Here is a 17,387-nt window from a genome sequence, read left to right on the forward strand (position 1 = left end):
CTTTCGTAGGTCGGTAGAATGAGTACCCAGCTTGTTGTTGGCAATTAGCTTACAGATTTTAAATGGCTTAGAGAGTGCTGAGTTCTCTGAGAAGTGGTATAGAAATGTAAATGACAAATGCTATCTTTACCCCCACCAGTTAAAACACTAAAGAACTGTTTGAATGGCTGTTGGTGAAAAAAGAGCAGAAAGGGGGCCAAGTGAGCGTCTCGGAGGAGAGAATTCCATACTCTAGGAATAGCAACCAAGTGCCCTATTAACTGCCATGTTCTCACCAGACAAGCCTGAGAGAGTGGGAGGATGGAGAGAAAGCTCTCCCCCTGAAGATAATAAAACTCAGGAAGGTTCAATGGAGAAATACCAACTTCCAATTTTTTCATTGCTATGGATTAGGTTCTCCCAGAGTGAGATGTGTCAGTTTAGCTGTATTGGAAATCACTCCTCATTGCATGCATGCATGTACAGAAATATTGGCATATGTGCCGACATAGAGGGCTTGTGCATAGCTTGAGCAGGAAGCTTCTTTACAGGTTATTCCTAATACAATATCTACCTTAGTTTGTGCTCTGTGTTTTCTCTGGTCCTTGTCCTTTAAAGTCTTCTTCTTAACCCCCACTCCATCCTCCATCCTCACTTTCTTTTCATGATATTTAAATCTCACCATCTGCTTAAGAAATGAACATTCTTGAATGTGGCCAGTTCTGCATTAACCTTCACAGATCGAAATGAAACATCCTGTGTTCATGGTTTTCATTTAAATCTAATTCCTCTGCTGAATCCAAATGAGAGGGAAGCAGAACTATAGAAACAGCTGTGGAAACTTTTTGGGTGATTCCTGGATTTACATTTTGTGAAATATTTATGAAGTTCCATAACCAGCTCTAATGTATCAGGAATAATTTCCCCCGCTGCTTCTCTGTGTTATTGTGGGCTACTCACTAACCCTTATGTTCAATTTTTGTCATAGGGGAGGAATGGTTGTCTTTAAGGTCTTTCTAAAAGCAGGTGCGGGTAGACATCTAGCCTTTGGTATCATTGTAATGTATATTAATGTTCCCTAATGACAGATGTGTGTGTGGATCTCTTTTTATATAGTAGAACTGAGTGGCATCTTATGTGTTGGGGATTCTGAAAACCACCACCTTCCTCAGAAACACCTCAGATAAAGTTTTGAAGTGAAAGTGAAGAAGCTTTCCAGAAAAAGTGAACGATTTCTACAAGTTAGCTTCTTCCCCTCCAATATCAGATTGATATTGGACTATTTTCTTCCATTTGATTTCACTCAGGTTGTGAGTTCCAGCTATGCAGTTAGTTCATACTGTTATACTGTTGACCTATGTTTAAAAGTCTGTAAGACCTGTACATCTTTTTAACACACACTGCTTTGAAGCTAGGTGTCACCCATCCTGTATTTATGCATCTGATCTTTTCTGACTAAAGATAAAACTTTACAAATTGTTAAAATTCATTTTGACACAGTTCTCCAATAACTTGAGCTCATCTTGTTTCCTAAGGTGTTAGCTGCTCCTCTCAGCTTGATGCCATGAGCAAATCTGATGAGCATCCTTTCTGTGCCTGCATCAGAGACATTTATAAAGACATTGAATAACACTGGCCTCAAGGCAGAACCCCACTTGTCATTTCTTTGCAGACTAATGCAGACACATAGGAGGATTGAGAATTGTCCGTAAACCATCTACAATTCTATAGACAAACAATAGCGTTGTAAAATAGCCATATTTTACCAGCTGGTCTACAAGAATATGTAGTGCTGTGATTGTGTATTCCTGCATGGCAGGGGATTGAACTTGATGACCCTTGAGGTCTCTTCCAACTCTATGATTTTATATACGTAATGTGTACCTATGGAAAAGGCTTTCTGTGAGTACATAGCAAACCCATAGGATGGTCATGCCATTCCATCGTTGGAGGCTCTTTACTTCAGCAGAGCAGTCATTCTGACCTAACCAAACATCCCTCAGCCAGCTGGTGCTTAGCCATAATTGCTATTTGTCTTTTATCATCAAAACATCAGTGAAGTATGGATATAAGTCTATAACAAAATACTAATTCTACTATCATTCAAAGACCAAGAATCTTTCCTTTTTTTTTAAAAAAAAAAAGAAGCATTTCCAGTTATTTAATCAATACATACACTATGCATACTTTATTTGAGAGGCCATTCGACCATCTCACAAAAATCTATACTTCAATTTGAACTCTCCATTACATATAAAAGGTCACAACTTCACTGATTCTCTCAAAAATATTTATTGTTTTGTGGGAGTTTACTGTGATCGGACCATTACAACATTTTTATCACTTATTTCGGTTACACTCTTATGGTTCGTTTTAATAGCTTGATACAGTCCCAATTCTTCCATTACCCCCGTTTTATATTGTCACTTGTTTCATTTAGGCAATCCTGTGTGTGTGTGTGATATATATATATATATATATATAATCACTTACTTATAATTATTTTTGAATATGCCTTAAAAGCTTGCAGATGTTTTCCCAATCTGCTTGTAATATTTATAGTTGATCCCTTTGCTCAGTAAATAGCCAACAATATGGGGTAGATTAACATGAACAAATGCCTTAATCATTAAAATCTTTAGTCCTTTCTGGCCGGCTGACAGGGAGTGTGAAGCTGAGGCAATTCGCAAGGATAAGCAATTGGCCTACACCCTTCAGCATTCCTCTTGAAACCGAGCATCCTTAATAAATAATTACATCCCACTTTAAAGTCATGACAATGTTGTTGTTGTTAACCAGTTCTCTGAAGAGTGGCTCCTTATGGGAACTTTCAAAGCCATCTGCATAAAATAAAGCACTGTAAACTGGTCTTGGGCACACTAGAGGCTCTCCCCATCTCTGTCCCGTAGCATGCACTCCAAAACGGATCAGAACCATTCTGTTTCCTCCTCCCACACTTACACCTACTTTTGCTAACCTCTGGTTTATTTATGTGTCTCTTTTCCACTAGATTTCTGCTAGAAACCTAAAGCAGCACAATAAGTATCAGAATCAAAATACAGTTGGTCCTCCTTATCCATGGATCTAAGCATCCACGACTTGAAAGGAAGTATAAATTCCAAATGGAAAACTTTGATTTTCCATGTTATATAAGGAACACCATTTTGCTATGCTATTATATTTAATGGGACTTGAGCATCCATGGATTTTGTTATCCATGGGGGATCCTGGAACCAAAGCCCAGTGGATAATAAGGACCCCAGTATACAGTGTAATGTTAAACATGTATCAATAATTGTGTCAATATATAATAAATAGTGTCTCTATATTTCAGCCTAACTAAAGACTCTTTCAGAAGCCAAAAGATTACATGAAGATATAGTTCATTATCACTTATATGTCTCTTAATTTAGAACTAGCTTTGTGAAAAAGACCAAGCATGAAATAACTAATGGAGATAAGATGTTCTTATTTCTGAAGAAATAAAATAAATATATCATTTAGATGATTTTTTCTTACTTTGATAACCTGTAAACATGTACAAGCCATTGCTACTCGTGCAATCAGAACAGATTAATTTAAGCCAGTTACTCATTCAGGTTAAAACAAGAGGAATGCTTCTTGAAGATGCTTTACATTAATTCCCCTTCATAGATTTATGCTCTGTTGTAGAAGGATGCCTGAATGTTTTTGTCAGGAGTGGGGAATGGATGGTCCCCTGGAAGCTGCTGGACTACAACTGTCATCAGCCCTACCCAGCATGATGAAGATGGATGGGAGCTGCACTCCACAAACATCTGGAGTATTGTACTTTTCCCCATGCTGGCTTATGTGATACTCTATTTTTTTGGTAATTTTATTATGAGATACCCTTTCTTAAATAAAACCAGCTGACTGCTTCCTCCCTGATCTTGCCGACCAGACATTGTCATGTAGCCAAATCTCGTTGCCATCATCATGAAGCCAGATCAGGGTATGGTCTGGAAGTGATGGGGAAAAGATATGGGGCAAGCCATGAAACTTGCTTTCTTCCTGCTGGGAACTGAATTTGAGGTTATCGTCCATTTTTATCATGGCTCAAGCAAATACTGAAAAATGCTGTCAGATCATGTCTGTCATCCTTTTAAGATACATAAGTATAAGTCTAATATAAAAAGTAAAGGTAGTCCCTTGACATGAATGTCTAGTCGTAACCAACTATAGTGGGTGGTGCGCATCTCCATTACTAAGCCAAAGAGCCGGTGTTGTCTGAAGATGGCTCTGGTGATTATATGGCCAACATGACTGTACCAAAAGCTGTTACCTTTCCACCAAAATGGTGCCTATTTATCTACTTGCATTTGCATGCTTTCAAACTGCTAGGTTGGCAGAAGCTAGGACTAGTGACAGGAACTCACCCCATCATGTGGCACTTGGGCCTCGCCCTCGAACTGCCAACCATCCAGTCTTCCAATCATCATAATTGGCTTCTTAACCACTAAGCCACCACATCCCCCAAGTCAAATATACATTTATGTATATATATTTTGGTCATATATAGAGGCTGATATTTTGCTCCTTCCTCTTCCATTATTCCCCCCCCCCCTGGGTTTTGTATCCCCATAGCCATTCAGGGGCTGGTGGTGTGAAGGATGAGAATGAAGAAGTATCTGGTTATGTTCCCATAGCCAGACAAAGAACAATTCCATATTATACAGAGATTGTTGGACGACCTCATTAGTCCTCAGAAGATAATGTCACTTGTTTATATCTGGCTATGGAAACATAGTAAGATGCTTCACCAATCCCTGGCTCCCCAGAGATGGCTGTGGCAGGTGGAAGTATCACAGTGAAATAGTATGTCCTGTGGGTGGTGAGCGAGGAGCCATAATGTAAGTCCACAGGCAGAACTTTCACGCTGTACTCAGTGATGTATGATCTTGGCCCATGTTTCAGTTGAGAAGCTTTCTTCTGTTATATGTGTTTTTGTGACATTATCCTTTTATAAGTCTATAATTTTGTTACAAGTTAATAAATATTTTACAATGGATCCTTGGTCTCCACTGGGGTTTGATTCTAGCCCCCCCCCCCCCTCCGTGGTTACCAAAATCCATGGATGCTCAAGTTCTATTATACACAGTGGTATAGTGTACCTTATATACATAAATATACCTTATATAAAATCCTTGGCTTGAACTCTTTCAGGGAGCATGGAGATAAGCCTGGGGGCAAGCTTCTGGGTTTCTGCAACTTATGCCAAGTCCTAAAGGGCCTTCACAAGAGGACCTAAGGGGAAGCATCATTGCTGGTTTGTCTTGAGAACATAGAATCATAGAGTTGGAAGAAACCCCAAGTGCCATCCAGTCCAACCCCATTCTGCCATACAGGAAATCTAAATCACAGCATCCCCAACAGATGGCCATCCAGCCTCTGTTTAAAGACCTCCAAAGAAGGAGACTCCACCACTCTCTGAGGGAGTGTGTTCCACTGTCGAACAGCCCTTACTGTCAGGAAGGTCCTCCTAATGTTGAGGTGGAATCTTTTTTCCCGGAGCATGCATCCATTGTTCCGGGTCCTAGTTTCCGGAGAAGCACAACATAAAACAGTGATCATATTTCTGCTGTCAGTTCCTTCTTCGGACTTTCCTCTGCTTCACATTTGATATGTTGAACATCAGAGTTGTCAGACAAAAGGGTCATGGCTGTTATTCTTTCAGGTTCTACCTTGATCATTGTTTTTACTCTTTTGTATCTGTCACAGCTTTAGATTGGGCACTTCTCCTACTTTTAATGGAATTAATTACCTTTTGGGGTCATTAAATATGAGAGTAGGGAGAGTGCATTTGGGGCTGGCAAAATAGCTTGAAACGGCTTTGGAAGTAAAACAATATTTTTCATTTCATTTCTTTTTTAAAGATCAGATTGGTTCATTTCTGGGTCAGTCCAAGTTGGGCTGGGAGGAATTTGTCTCTCTCTAGTTGCATATAACAGATAACCGCAACATGCTTCATTTCATCCTAGCTCTCTCCTTGACCTGCTGGGTTCTGCCTGGCTTTTTCTTTGGTACCTGTTTTGCATGTGAGAGGGAGAGGTATAATATGAATCAAACATTTTCAATGCTGTTTCTGCCTGGCATTGAACCTTGGAGCCAGTTGGGAGATAGCAAACCTAGTTTCAAAGGAGATGACTGCTGTTGCTGATCCCATGGGCTTTTATGAGATTTGTGGCTGCTTCAAATAAATGAAGGTCCTCTGATAAGATCTGCATCAATCAAATGAACATAAGCAATGTGTTAGATACATCTGCAGGGCTTTTTCATTACCTAATGCCTGATGCATTGCATACCACAAAGGACATCACCCTGTCCCCCTCTGTGAGCAAAGACTGCCTAAGATGTTTGAGGAGCTTGAAACAGAAAATCCAAATGACATTGCCCACTTCTAATTATGGTTAAAAATTATCATAATCAGCTAAATAATGAAGGAAGCAGAAATATGATTTTTAGCAGAGAACCTGTACTATAAAAAGAAGGTTCTATTTGTGATCGTTTCATGCATTTTTCCATTTTGTATTGATACTTTCCATCATCTATCCTTTTTTCTCACTGATTTCTCACCACCAACTGAGGGTTTCCTGCTGATGATTCATCTCAGTATCATATGTATGAAGGAATGGATATTGGTTGTACAAAACACTCATCATTTAAAAATTCATTTTTTCAGTAGATCTATGAATATGACAGAGGGGCTGTACAAACAGCCCCTAAGAGGTGGCATGCAGCCGCCCCTTTCCTGGCCATGCTGTGGCCCTGATCCACCCTCTGGAGGATGCAAAAAGTAGCCTCAAAAAGCAGCCCCTTTTTGTGCCCTCTAAAGGATGCCATAGATGCTGCAGTGTGGGTATATGGCACCCCTTCAGTGCTGCATCGTCTGGATGCTGCGCCGGGGGGGGGGGCTCATGATGCTGCGTGCCATCTGGAGCGGCATGCAGCACAATGACGCCCTGGTGACATTGTCAAGGGCATGCATCATCTGGATGTGATGCCCTGATTCTGCTCGCAGGCCAGCCCCCTCTGGACAAATCTTGCCAAGAAAACCCTGTGATAGGGTTGGCATAAAACTTCTCGAAGGCATGCATCATCAACAGCAAGGGCAATAAAAACTGTACTGAAGAAGAGGCATGGGGTTGAAAATATATTCTTGTTGGCAAATGTTTAACTTATAAGTTGACAAAGTTGTACTAAAAGTAATGAAACATAAATGCTTTTTAAAACATGCACACAATGCTTAAAAGTTTGCTGCCCATTTAAGTTTCCTCGATTTTTGTTGTCTCCTTCCCCCGGGGCTGATGAAAGGACCGACCATCTCTCTGAATATGGCCCACCACAAGTAGCTTCTCAGAATTTCTGACAGAGCAGCTTACATGAATCAGTGTAATGAATCAGTTATTCAGATACGGCACGCGGGAGAATCATTGTGTAAAGCTTAATCCGGATTTTGGAAGTCAATGTGTGGATAAACAAAAGCTTAACATTTTCTTTGCACTCAAAGGGTAGGATTACATTAGTCTGTATAATGTACTGTTTGAGGTATTTGTGGGAAACATTCAGTCTCTCGTTGCTTCTTTCACATGCTAATATTATCCTTAGGAGGTCAAAAATGGGAGGCTGGGTACAAGAGATAGATTCTGAACTGTCGGTCTGCATAATGACTTATTCCTCAGAATGTTAGAGGCAACATCTATTTGGTCAATTAATGCAAGTGATCAAATGGGAGAAAGGGCCACAGTGTGTGGCTACACTGATTTGGCTGCAATAATTTTATATTTTCCAAAAGATTGCAACAGGATTCTAAATGTTATCTCGCTTTTTAACAGGCTGCAGTAAAGTGAGAAGTGAAAGTGAAAGAAATGAAAATACTTGGTTAAAAGGGTCACTCAGAGATGAATTATATTCACAAAGCCTATACCAGGGGTAGGCAACCTGCGGCCCGCGGGCCGGATGCGGCCCGGCGAGGCCTTGGGACTGGCCCCAGCCCAGTCCTGCCGCCGATTGCCGCCGGGACCTTTGGGGGGCAATTGTCTATAGAAGCCTCAGAAACATGCATTTATATTAACATTTTTTAAAAAATCAGCAAATTTTTTTGCGTGTCCTCCATTTTTTTCTAAAAAGTGTCTTCCATTTGAAAATTTTGTCCTACATTTGTCCTGGTTTATTTATATATTTAATTTTTTAAACAAATTATTTAATTATTTATTTTTTGACTTCGGCCCCCCAGTTGTCTGAGGGACAGCAACCGTGCCCCCGGCTCAAAAAGGTTGCCTACCCCTGGCCTATACAGTGTTGGAAAGCCTTGTTATTGCCATTAGAGTGATCAGTTTTGAGATCTAGATACAAAATCACCAGTTCCAGGAACTAGCCTCACAACTGGTTAATTATAACCCTATTCAGGCTTTCATGGGAATGAGTGGAGGGACTTGATCAAGGTTGTGGCCACAGACACTCTCCTAAAATCTGAACATTTTGGGGTCATGTTTATATAGATCCCATATCTCTGTACCCAGTTATGCAATCCAGCATCCTCCATTATCCAAGGCAGGCCTGATTTGAGAGTACCTTGAGCAAAGTGACTTCTAATGGGCCATTTCATAGATTCTTAGAACTGGAAGAGACCCCAAGTGCCATCCAGCCCACATGCACTGTATATGTGCTTTCAAGTTGCCTCTCAACTTAAGGCTACACCATGAATTTCTTAGGCAAAACCCCCCACAAAAACCCTCAGACATGGTTTTCCTAGTTCCTTCATCTGAAATATAGCCTACAGCAACTGGTATCCATAAAATCATAGAGTTGGAAGAGACCACAAGGGCCATCCAGTCCAACCCCCTGCCATGCAGGAACTCTCAATCAAAGCATCCCCAACAGATGGCCATCCAGCTTCTGTTCAAAATCCTCCAAAGAAGGAGATTCCATCATCCTCCGCAGGAGCGTGTTCCACTGTCAAACAGCTCTTACTGTCAGGACGTTCTTCCTAATGTTGAGGTGGAATCTCTTTTCCTGTAGCTTGCATCTATTGTTCCATGTCCTCTGCAGAAAACAAGTTTGCTCCATCCTCAATGTGACACCCCTCCAAATATTTAAACAGGGCTACAGTATCATATTACCTCTTCACCTTCTCTTCTCCAGGCTGAACATACCTAGCTCCCTAAGTTTCTCCTCATAAGGCATGGTTTCCAGACCCTTCACCATTTTAGTTGCCCTCCTCTGGACACACTTTGTCGACATCCTTTTTGAATTGTACTGTAGTGCCCAGAACTGTAGATGCAGCAGTGTATCAGTGAATTGGGTCTATTTCTCATAATATCCACTTTAAATGCTGCCCAACACTGCTTGGAATATTGGACCAGTGGTGATGAGTGCATAAAACAGGGCAGCCTAAGACAGTACTGGCCTCATCTAGAACAAGGCAGTTAATGCTGCTAATAGTCAATGGCTAGACTAGTTGGTTAGTCCCAACTAAAATAGACTTATTGAATCAATTGTTGAATGGTGAATAGGTAAACTTTACATAGATAAACTCAATTGATTCAATAGGTCTACTCTAGTCAGAATTAACAATAGGATTAAGCCAACGTGTGTATGAGTAAATGCATAGTCTCTATTCAAATATAGCTGTTGACTTTGTTGAGCCAAGAGATATGACCCTGACCATTCCTCTCCATCCACACAAATGAAATTCTAATGTCCTTTTACATTGGGAAGTGCCTTGTCAATATGGTCCTAAGAAATCCATCTTCCTCCTCTATTTTTGTAGCTGATTTTATAGCTGGGTTGTGGGAGAAATCATTTTTTTTAAATACCATGGGAAAGAAAGAAAGTTTTGCTTTTTCTAATGGGAAATTCATTCTTTCCCTAATAGAATAGTATGAAAGTGTTCTTTTGAAGACCCTTTTTAACAGATGTTTATCATTTTGGCAGTATGCTTTCCAGCCGCCTTGAAAACCTGTTAGAAAGTGTGAGAAAGCCCACAAAAGAAACATTTTATGCAATCATCTTCCAAAGAATCTTGCATATAAACATATTCTAACCACTTCTCTTACAGAGGGAGACAGAGAGATGGACACAGATATCACATAGAAATATGAAAAGAGAAAAGAGAATTTTCCACTCTATGACTGGCTTCGTAATAATATTTTAAAAACCCATTGGCAGGATTCAGAGGGGAAAAAAGCAAATGGTAAAATAAATTGGCTGTGGAATAGTTAAAGAAGGGTAGATAGGAATTGTTCAGGCTTTGACGTTACTCAGAATTCTTCATTCTAGCTGAATCCTATGTAACTCAAAAGATAGCCCTCCAGCCCTAATAAATGTTTAATAAATATTTAATCCTTGGACCCCATGAGTTGCTCTGTTTACATTGTACAAAATCATTTGTGAAGGAGCCGTGTGGGAGGTACAGTACAGGTATCCACTGTATCAGAACTATGAACCATGAAGGCATCACCTCTGGGGATGAATCTGTCAACTCCAGCGTCAGCAGACTGACTTTCTATAGTGTCCCTCAGTTCTTGTGAACATTTTCTTTAGAACCGAATAGCCATAGTTGTAGCCAAGGAAAGCATGCCTTTGTCTGACACATTTTAGCCTTCTCAATTGTGCGCAGTTTCTTTCCGAACTGTATGGGATCACATTGGTGACTTCTAAACCATGTTCAGTGGTATTCAGATGTTCCGCTAGAAGCTTATTGGGTGCTTCCTCAAAGATGAATTCACTACAGAGAGAAAATTACCCTGATAGAAAGCTACATGCTCATCATTGATTTCCAAAGACTGTTTTAAAGATTGTTGTCCAAAACTGCAAAAATAAAACAGCTTGGGACCACTTTAGCTGCCCTGGCTTAATGCTAGGGAATTCTTGGAACTGTAGTTTTGTGAGACATTTAGCCTTCTCTGCCAGAGAGCTTTGGTGTCACAATAAAGTACAGTTCCCAGGATTCCCTAGCACTGAGTCAGGGCAGTTAAACCGGTCCCCAACTGGATTATTTCTACAGTGTATTTTGGACCTGTGTTGGGAGCCTATTCTAGTTTAGATCAGTACTTTCAAGCTATCTGATTTCATGGACCAGTAGTTACTCTTTTCCAGTGTGTTTTACTTCTACAATCAGCTAGGATCTGGTGCCTTTAGGGTATTTGGGTCCATAGTTCATCTTACTAGGAAGGTTTCTCGTGTCTCAGAGACTGCTGCCACGCTGCATAATTGCTGCAGTTTCACACCACTTTAATGGCCATGACTCCATCCAATGGAATCCTGGGATTTGTAGTTTGTTGTGGCACCAGAAATCTCTGGCGGAAAAGGTTAAATAGCTCGTGAAACTACAAACTCCATAGCATTCCATAGCTTTGAGCCATGGCAGCTAAAGGATGTCAAACTGCATTAATTCTGCAGTATAAATACATCCAGAGTCACTGGAGTGTGCCTATTTATTTCCCTGGTAGCTTGAAATTAATTTCTCACATTTTGATAACCAAAGAGATAAAAGCTTCCCTAAAACTTCTAAAGAGAGGACCTGACACTGACCTAAGAAAATTGCCAAGTTTAACTTTTTGAGGCAATTCTACATCGGGAATGTTGTGGCCTCCTTGTTAGCTGTGAATATTCATCCGCTTGTCTTGTGTTAATGAATGTCATCTGTGCATGGAAGGCTCTTCCAAGTTAGTATGAAATGGAGAAGAGGGAGGGGAAACTTTCTCCCTATAATAGCTGCGCTTTTATGCCACACAAAGGAAGGCTGCATTGTTGTGGTAACACACAGTCTGCCAATGCAGGCTGTTTAGGCTTCAGTTTTGTTTTTCCTTTTTTTGGTGCTGTTGGTGCTGAAATGGATGGTAAAACTCCCATCAACTTAAGTGGGAACAGAAGAAATCTGCCTTGACTGAAATGTTGTGGGTTTGTTGGTTGCTATATTTACTTTCCGATGGCTGCGTGGCTTGACCTTTGCTACCTGAGGCAGAGCTGCAAAGGTTGACCTACCCACTTTCTCCTAAAATAAAATAAAAAATCAAAGTAGTCCAGTTATTTTGACACAGAAGGGAAACAATCCCTAAAAACCTCTCCCATCTCCACCTGCCAGAAAATTAACACAATGATAAATAGAATAGCTGCTCTTCCATAAAACCTAGGATCTGCTGCCTGAAACAACTGTCTCATTGTGCCTAATAGTAAAACTGGCCTTAGTTAGCCAAATTGGCCTCAACGTATGGGGATCTTATGAATGAGAGACCTCCAAGACCTCCAGTCATCCACAGGCTGTGGCTTTCTTGAATGAGTCTATCCACTGTAATGTGGTCTTCCTCTTTTCTGATTCACCTTGCCAAGCATTATTGACTATTTGATGAATCATAGAGTTGGAAGAGACCACAAAGGCCATCCAGTCCAACCCCATTTTCCCATGCAGGAATACACAATCAAAGCACCCCCGACAGATGGCCATCCAGCCTCTGTTTAAAAACCTCCAAGGAAGGAGACTCCACCATGTATGGATGTGCTCTATATGGGGTTAGCAGTAGGACTATTGAATGACAATGGGTTCCCATATAGAACACATCCGGACTGATTGAAAAGTCCCAGATTTTGTTCCCATTCTTTCTAATTTTAAAATAAAATAAACCAATCAAGGCAGCTGATATATAAAAAAAGTCTGTGGTTGTACTAGAAGCTGACAGAAAGTATTCCAGGATAAACAAAACATGTATTGACCTCCAAAATAAAATAGGAAAGAAAAGAAACAAAAACTGGGGCTTTCTGGTCTTTTAACTCAATCTGGATGTGCCCATTTCTTTCCGAGGGATACCAAAATAGCTCTGATTGTTCTGCCCTAAATAATGTAAAAAATACATAGGATGCCTTTAAAGTTCTTTCCTGTTTAAATCTGCATGCATATGTTTTTGAGAAAATGAGGGCAGTGCATAAAAACCCCAAAAGATAAAACAATTTTTAATTTTTTAAAAGAAAGTTTGGCGGTCTGTATCAGTTCTGCCCTCCTTCTGACTGTGGTGTTGATATTGGCAGGCAGTCGGCTGTGATCGACAACTTGGGAGTCATGCCAAGGAAGACAACTGTGGAATCTGCGCAGGAGATGGTTCAACCTGCAGGCTGGTGAGAGGGCAAACTAAGATACATCTCTCAGCAGAAAAAAGTAAGTCTTGTAAAGGAAATAGTGTTTATTCTTGATGTCATCTTCAGTTCAGCTTTTGGGTTGTATCGAAAGCCCAGAATATATATAGGCTGCATAAGCTTGCGGGGAGATAGGGGCTTACTAAAGACCAGAAGGGAGGGATCTACATTGTGATATAAGGCTGGAGAGTATTGGGGATTCCTGTTGTGATGTGAAAGCAGCTGGAGTTTGGCTTCAGAGGAAAAACTCTCCAAGAGAGGAGTTCAGCTTCTCATTTGTGTCTAAGTGTTCAGTGATTTTATTCCTTCAGTTGTTGCCAGTAATGAGGGATTCAAACAGAGTTGTGAGAAATAGCTGGCTTTATTGAGGACCTGATCCCTTCTGAATCTGCGCACAGTGGCCCTTTGCAGACTCCCACCAGTCTTGATCTTCTTTGGATCAAAGCCACAGTTGCATGGTTTTCTCATCATTCTATTTCAGTGGTTTTTGAGATGGAATCTTGCCTAAATCTTTCATTTTATTTTTTGGGTGTCAATATGTGACTCTCTAATGCACATGACATAACCATTACTGTGCCTAAAGTCATATTTAAATTCATTGTTTTGTCGCTGACCTGTTGTAGTGCAATGCTTTGTTTTGTGGTGTTTTTTTAAAAAAAAAAACAGACCCTTTTTCTCAATTGCTTTTGTAGCATATGGAATTTATTTAATAAAATGATCCCTAGTGTGAAACGAATGGGAAAACATGTTTTCTCCTTTAGATACCATCTCACTAGAGATGTACATAATATTTTCAGAGTGCCTTGCCAAGTTCTTGCAGCACTGTCTTGCAGTCCTGTGAAGGACATCTGGCAAGAGTTGGGTTGCGTTTCACAAAGGTTGATCTGAATCCTGTGGGAAAGGGAGAAAATATTTTTGACAACAGGGAGACCAAGTATTGGGACAATACAATATTGGGAAACTAGGGTGTGATATAGGATCCTGCTAATGGGAAGGAAGAAACATAAAGAAAGCAGGTGGAGGGAGTGATCCAAAGTTATAAACTAATGCACATGAGACGTAAATAAGATGAACTTGAACTCTTAACACAGGAAGGGAAATATGATTTAATAGACATTATTGAAACCTAGTGGGATGAGACACATGTGTGGAATGTCATAACGGAAGTCTTACAATGCTACTCCTTCTTTCTATACAATTTATGTACACCTCTGATCTGTTTATATAGGCAAAGAGATTCATGACAGAGTATGGAAACTTGGTTGAGAACGTTTGGTAAAAAGTACAGTGACATACACACCAACATTCGCTGCTCAATGAAGGAAGTCCATCTAAAGCATTCCCAACAGTTAGCTGTCCATCCTCTTTTTGAAGATGTCTTGAGACTCTCTAGGCAATTGGTTCCATTCCTGAACTGCTTTTACTGTCAAAGAGTTCCTTCTAATGTTCAATCAAAATCTATGCTTCTGTAACTCAGAACCATTAAGACCTGATCCTACTCATCCGGGGCAAAAGAGAACAGGCCTGCCCCCTCCTCTCTGTGACCATCCTTAAAATATTTCAAGAGAGTAATCATCTCACCCCTCAGTATTCCCTTCCCCAAGCTGAATAAATTCAGCTCTTTCAAGCTTTCCTCATATGTTTTGTCCTCCATTCCTCTTGCTGACCTTCTCTGAACTTGGTCCAGCTTGTCTGTATCCTTCTTAAAATGAAGTGCCCAGAACTGAATGCAGTACTCCAGATGAGGTCTGACCAGAGCAGAATATAGTGGGACTGTCACTTCCTTTAAGAACCAGTTTGAGCATTGGACTATGACTTTGGAGACTAGGGTTCAATTCCCAGTCAATGATGGAAACCTACTAAGTGACTTTGGATGAGTCACACATTCTCAGACCCAGAAAACCCTGTGATAGATTCACTTTAGGGTTGCCAGAGGTCGGAAATGACTTGAAGGCACACAACAACAACAACAACACATGAATTCACTCTATCTATCTTATCTATCTATCTATCTATCTATCTATCTATCTATCTATCTATCATCTCCTTAATCAGTTTGCATAGCCAGTGTGATGCAGTAGTTTGAGTGTTGGACTAGGATTTTGGAAGATCAGGGTTTGAATCCTTGCATATGGGTGATACTGGGCACGCCACACTTTCTCAGTCTCTGAGGAGACAATAGCAAACCCTCTCTGAACAAACGTTGCCAAGAAAGTCTCTTAACGGATAATTAGGATTATTTTATGTTGGAAGCAACTTGAAGGCACACAATAAGTTGGTGGTCCTCATAGGTAGTATGTTGAATCGTAAATGTTTTGCAGAAATTTTGGGGTTAAACAAATGTAATGCAACAGTCTTAAACATAGAAAGCAAGCTGTCAGAACTAACAGACAAATCACTTTTTAAAAAGAGAAAGCCGGCAGTAGAATACCATGCCAAAAAAATAAATAAATCTCACTTTCTGGGAAAATGATCAAACATGTGACTGATGATATTCAAAAAATGAAGTGTAATAAGTTGTAAAATCTGCCATGCCCCTGGGAAAATGGAATATCTTGGGCCTGTTATGCATGGAACTCCCATCAGCATCAATATCAGTTCTGTCTAGTGGAAAGCTTTTAGGGTTGAACTCTATTGCCCTTTCTTTTTGTCTCTTGCCCCTGTTTTATTGAGTGGTAAAACATGATCAGAAAAGATTCTCTTCTTGAGGCTGACAAGAACAAAATGAAGAGCTATAACATTTGGCCAAGGATTCTCAATGTGGTTTTAGTTTTCCATGCAAATCCTAGTGCATGGTAGAAATTTGACATTAGTTGTGTTCATCATACTCAGGGCTTCATTCACATTCCTTCATGCTCCTCCACTGTTTCAGTACTGAAAGCCATACAGGCAGAGTTTTAGATATACTTAGGCTGCATCTAGACTGCAGAAACAATCCAGTTTGACACCACTTTAACGGCCATGGCTTAGTGCTATGGAATCCTAGGAGTTGTATGTAGTTTGTTATGGCACCAGAGATAGAGAAGGCTAAATGTCTCACAAAACTACAATTTCCAGAATTTCATAGCACTGAGCCACAGTAGTTAGTGGTGTCAACCTGAATTATATCTGCAGTGCGGATGTAGTCTTTATGCATTGTGAGGAAGCAATAACAGAGGTAACATTGAATGATTTACACAAGAATAATAGAATCTAGATAAGGAGCAGCTATTTAATGTTTGTGAGCAATGACTGGGACTCCTCATCACATCCCTTCTTGTCTCTCTAGCCAACTTCATCTGTTTTTATATTACAACAAAGTCCTAGAACTCTGTGATCTTATATCAAGAATGTGGCAGCCCCCTTTCTGATATAGCATCATCCTATAATCGTATAGGACTGTGTATATTCTTTGCTCTCCAAACAATGCAACTGCTGAACTAAAAAAGCACGGTCCAAATAAATTAAACACATGTCTCACTACTGTTCCTTCCTACTCTGTGGTCCCATCTGACCTCCCTTTCCAGAATTTTGGAGGTACTACTTTAGATGGGAATAAGTTGGAAGCTCTGTTATTTCTTTCTGTTGAAAGATGTGGCACCAGACTAAGATGGATTTTATCTGTTTAATGACCCTTAAGTCCATTTTTATTTCCTGAGATCTATCTTGCAGCATTTAGAATTTAATGGCTTCATTCCTTGAACCCAACTTTGGAATGTACTAACTTTTAACTCTTTCAGAATATAGCATACTTCCAAAAAGTGCATCACTGCTTACAAATTGTGACCCCTCCCAGGACCTTTAGAAGGGCGGGGGGGGGCATGTTTCTAAGACAGAGCATTTGCAGTACTAAAAAATATCTTCCCCTATGCCCTAATACATTATTATTATATATGACAACTTTCATTCAGCATTAATGTGACTGAATACACAAAGATTTGGATCCAGACATCTAAAAGTAAAGACCAGTGGAGCTTGGTGAAGCTGATGTCAGAGGGATGGTGAATCTGAACTCTGGACTTTAATCTAAACTCTAAAGGAGCTCCTCAAAGTGCAAAGATCTTTCTCCCAAACAGATCCAGCATCTTGGCTATCTCTTTTTATGGTTAGACTAAATCCCAGAATGGATTTGCTATCCCACTGTTAAGTGCTCAGAGTCCTTGGCTTGGATGGACGGATCTGCCAGTTTTAATTTTTCCTGCATTTACATTATTTTAAAATCCCAAGTTCTTCCATCTTAAGTATAAGGAAATTTGAAAATTGAGGGAAATTCTTATCAA

The 17,387-nt window shown here is 40.2% G+C and overlaps 1 protein-coding gene across 5 annotated transcripts in view; it reads left to right on the forward strand.

Annotated features, from left to right (window-relative positions):
- The window catches only part of ADAMTSL3 (ADAMTS like 3), a 221,016-nt gene that overhangs the window by 122,347 nt on the left and 81,282 nt on the right, over positions 1-17,387 (forward strand). For all 5 annotated transcript variants that reach the window (XM_042475404.1, XM_042475402.1, XM_042475403.1 and 2 more), the window contains one exon: positions 13,024-13,150. In XM_042475404.1, coding sequence (XP_042331338.1) covers positions 13,024-13,150 — 127 coding nt within the window. The remainder of the gene's footprint in view (positions 1-13,023; positions 13,151-17,387) is intronic.

The sequence above is a fragment of the Sceloporus undulatus genome, chromosome 6 (assembly GCF_019175285.1).
Source record: "Sceloporus undulatus isolate JIND9_A2432 ecotype Alabama chromosome 6, SceUnd_v1.1, whole genome shotgun sequence".
NCBI classification, from domain to species: Eukaryota; Metazoa; Chordata; class Lepidosauria; order Squamata; family Phrynosomatidae; genus Sceloporus; species Sceloporus undulatus.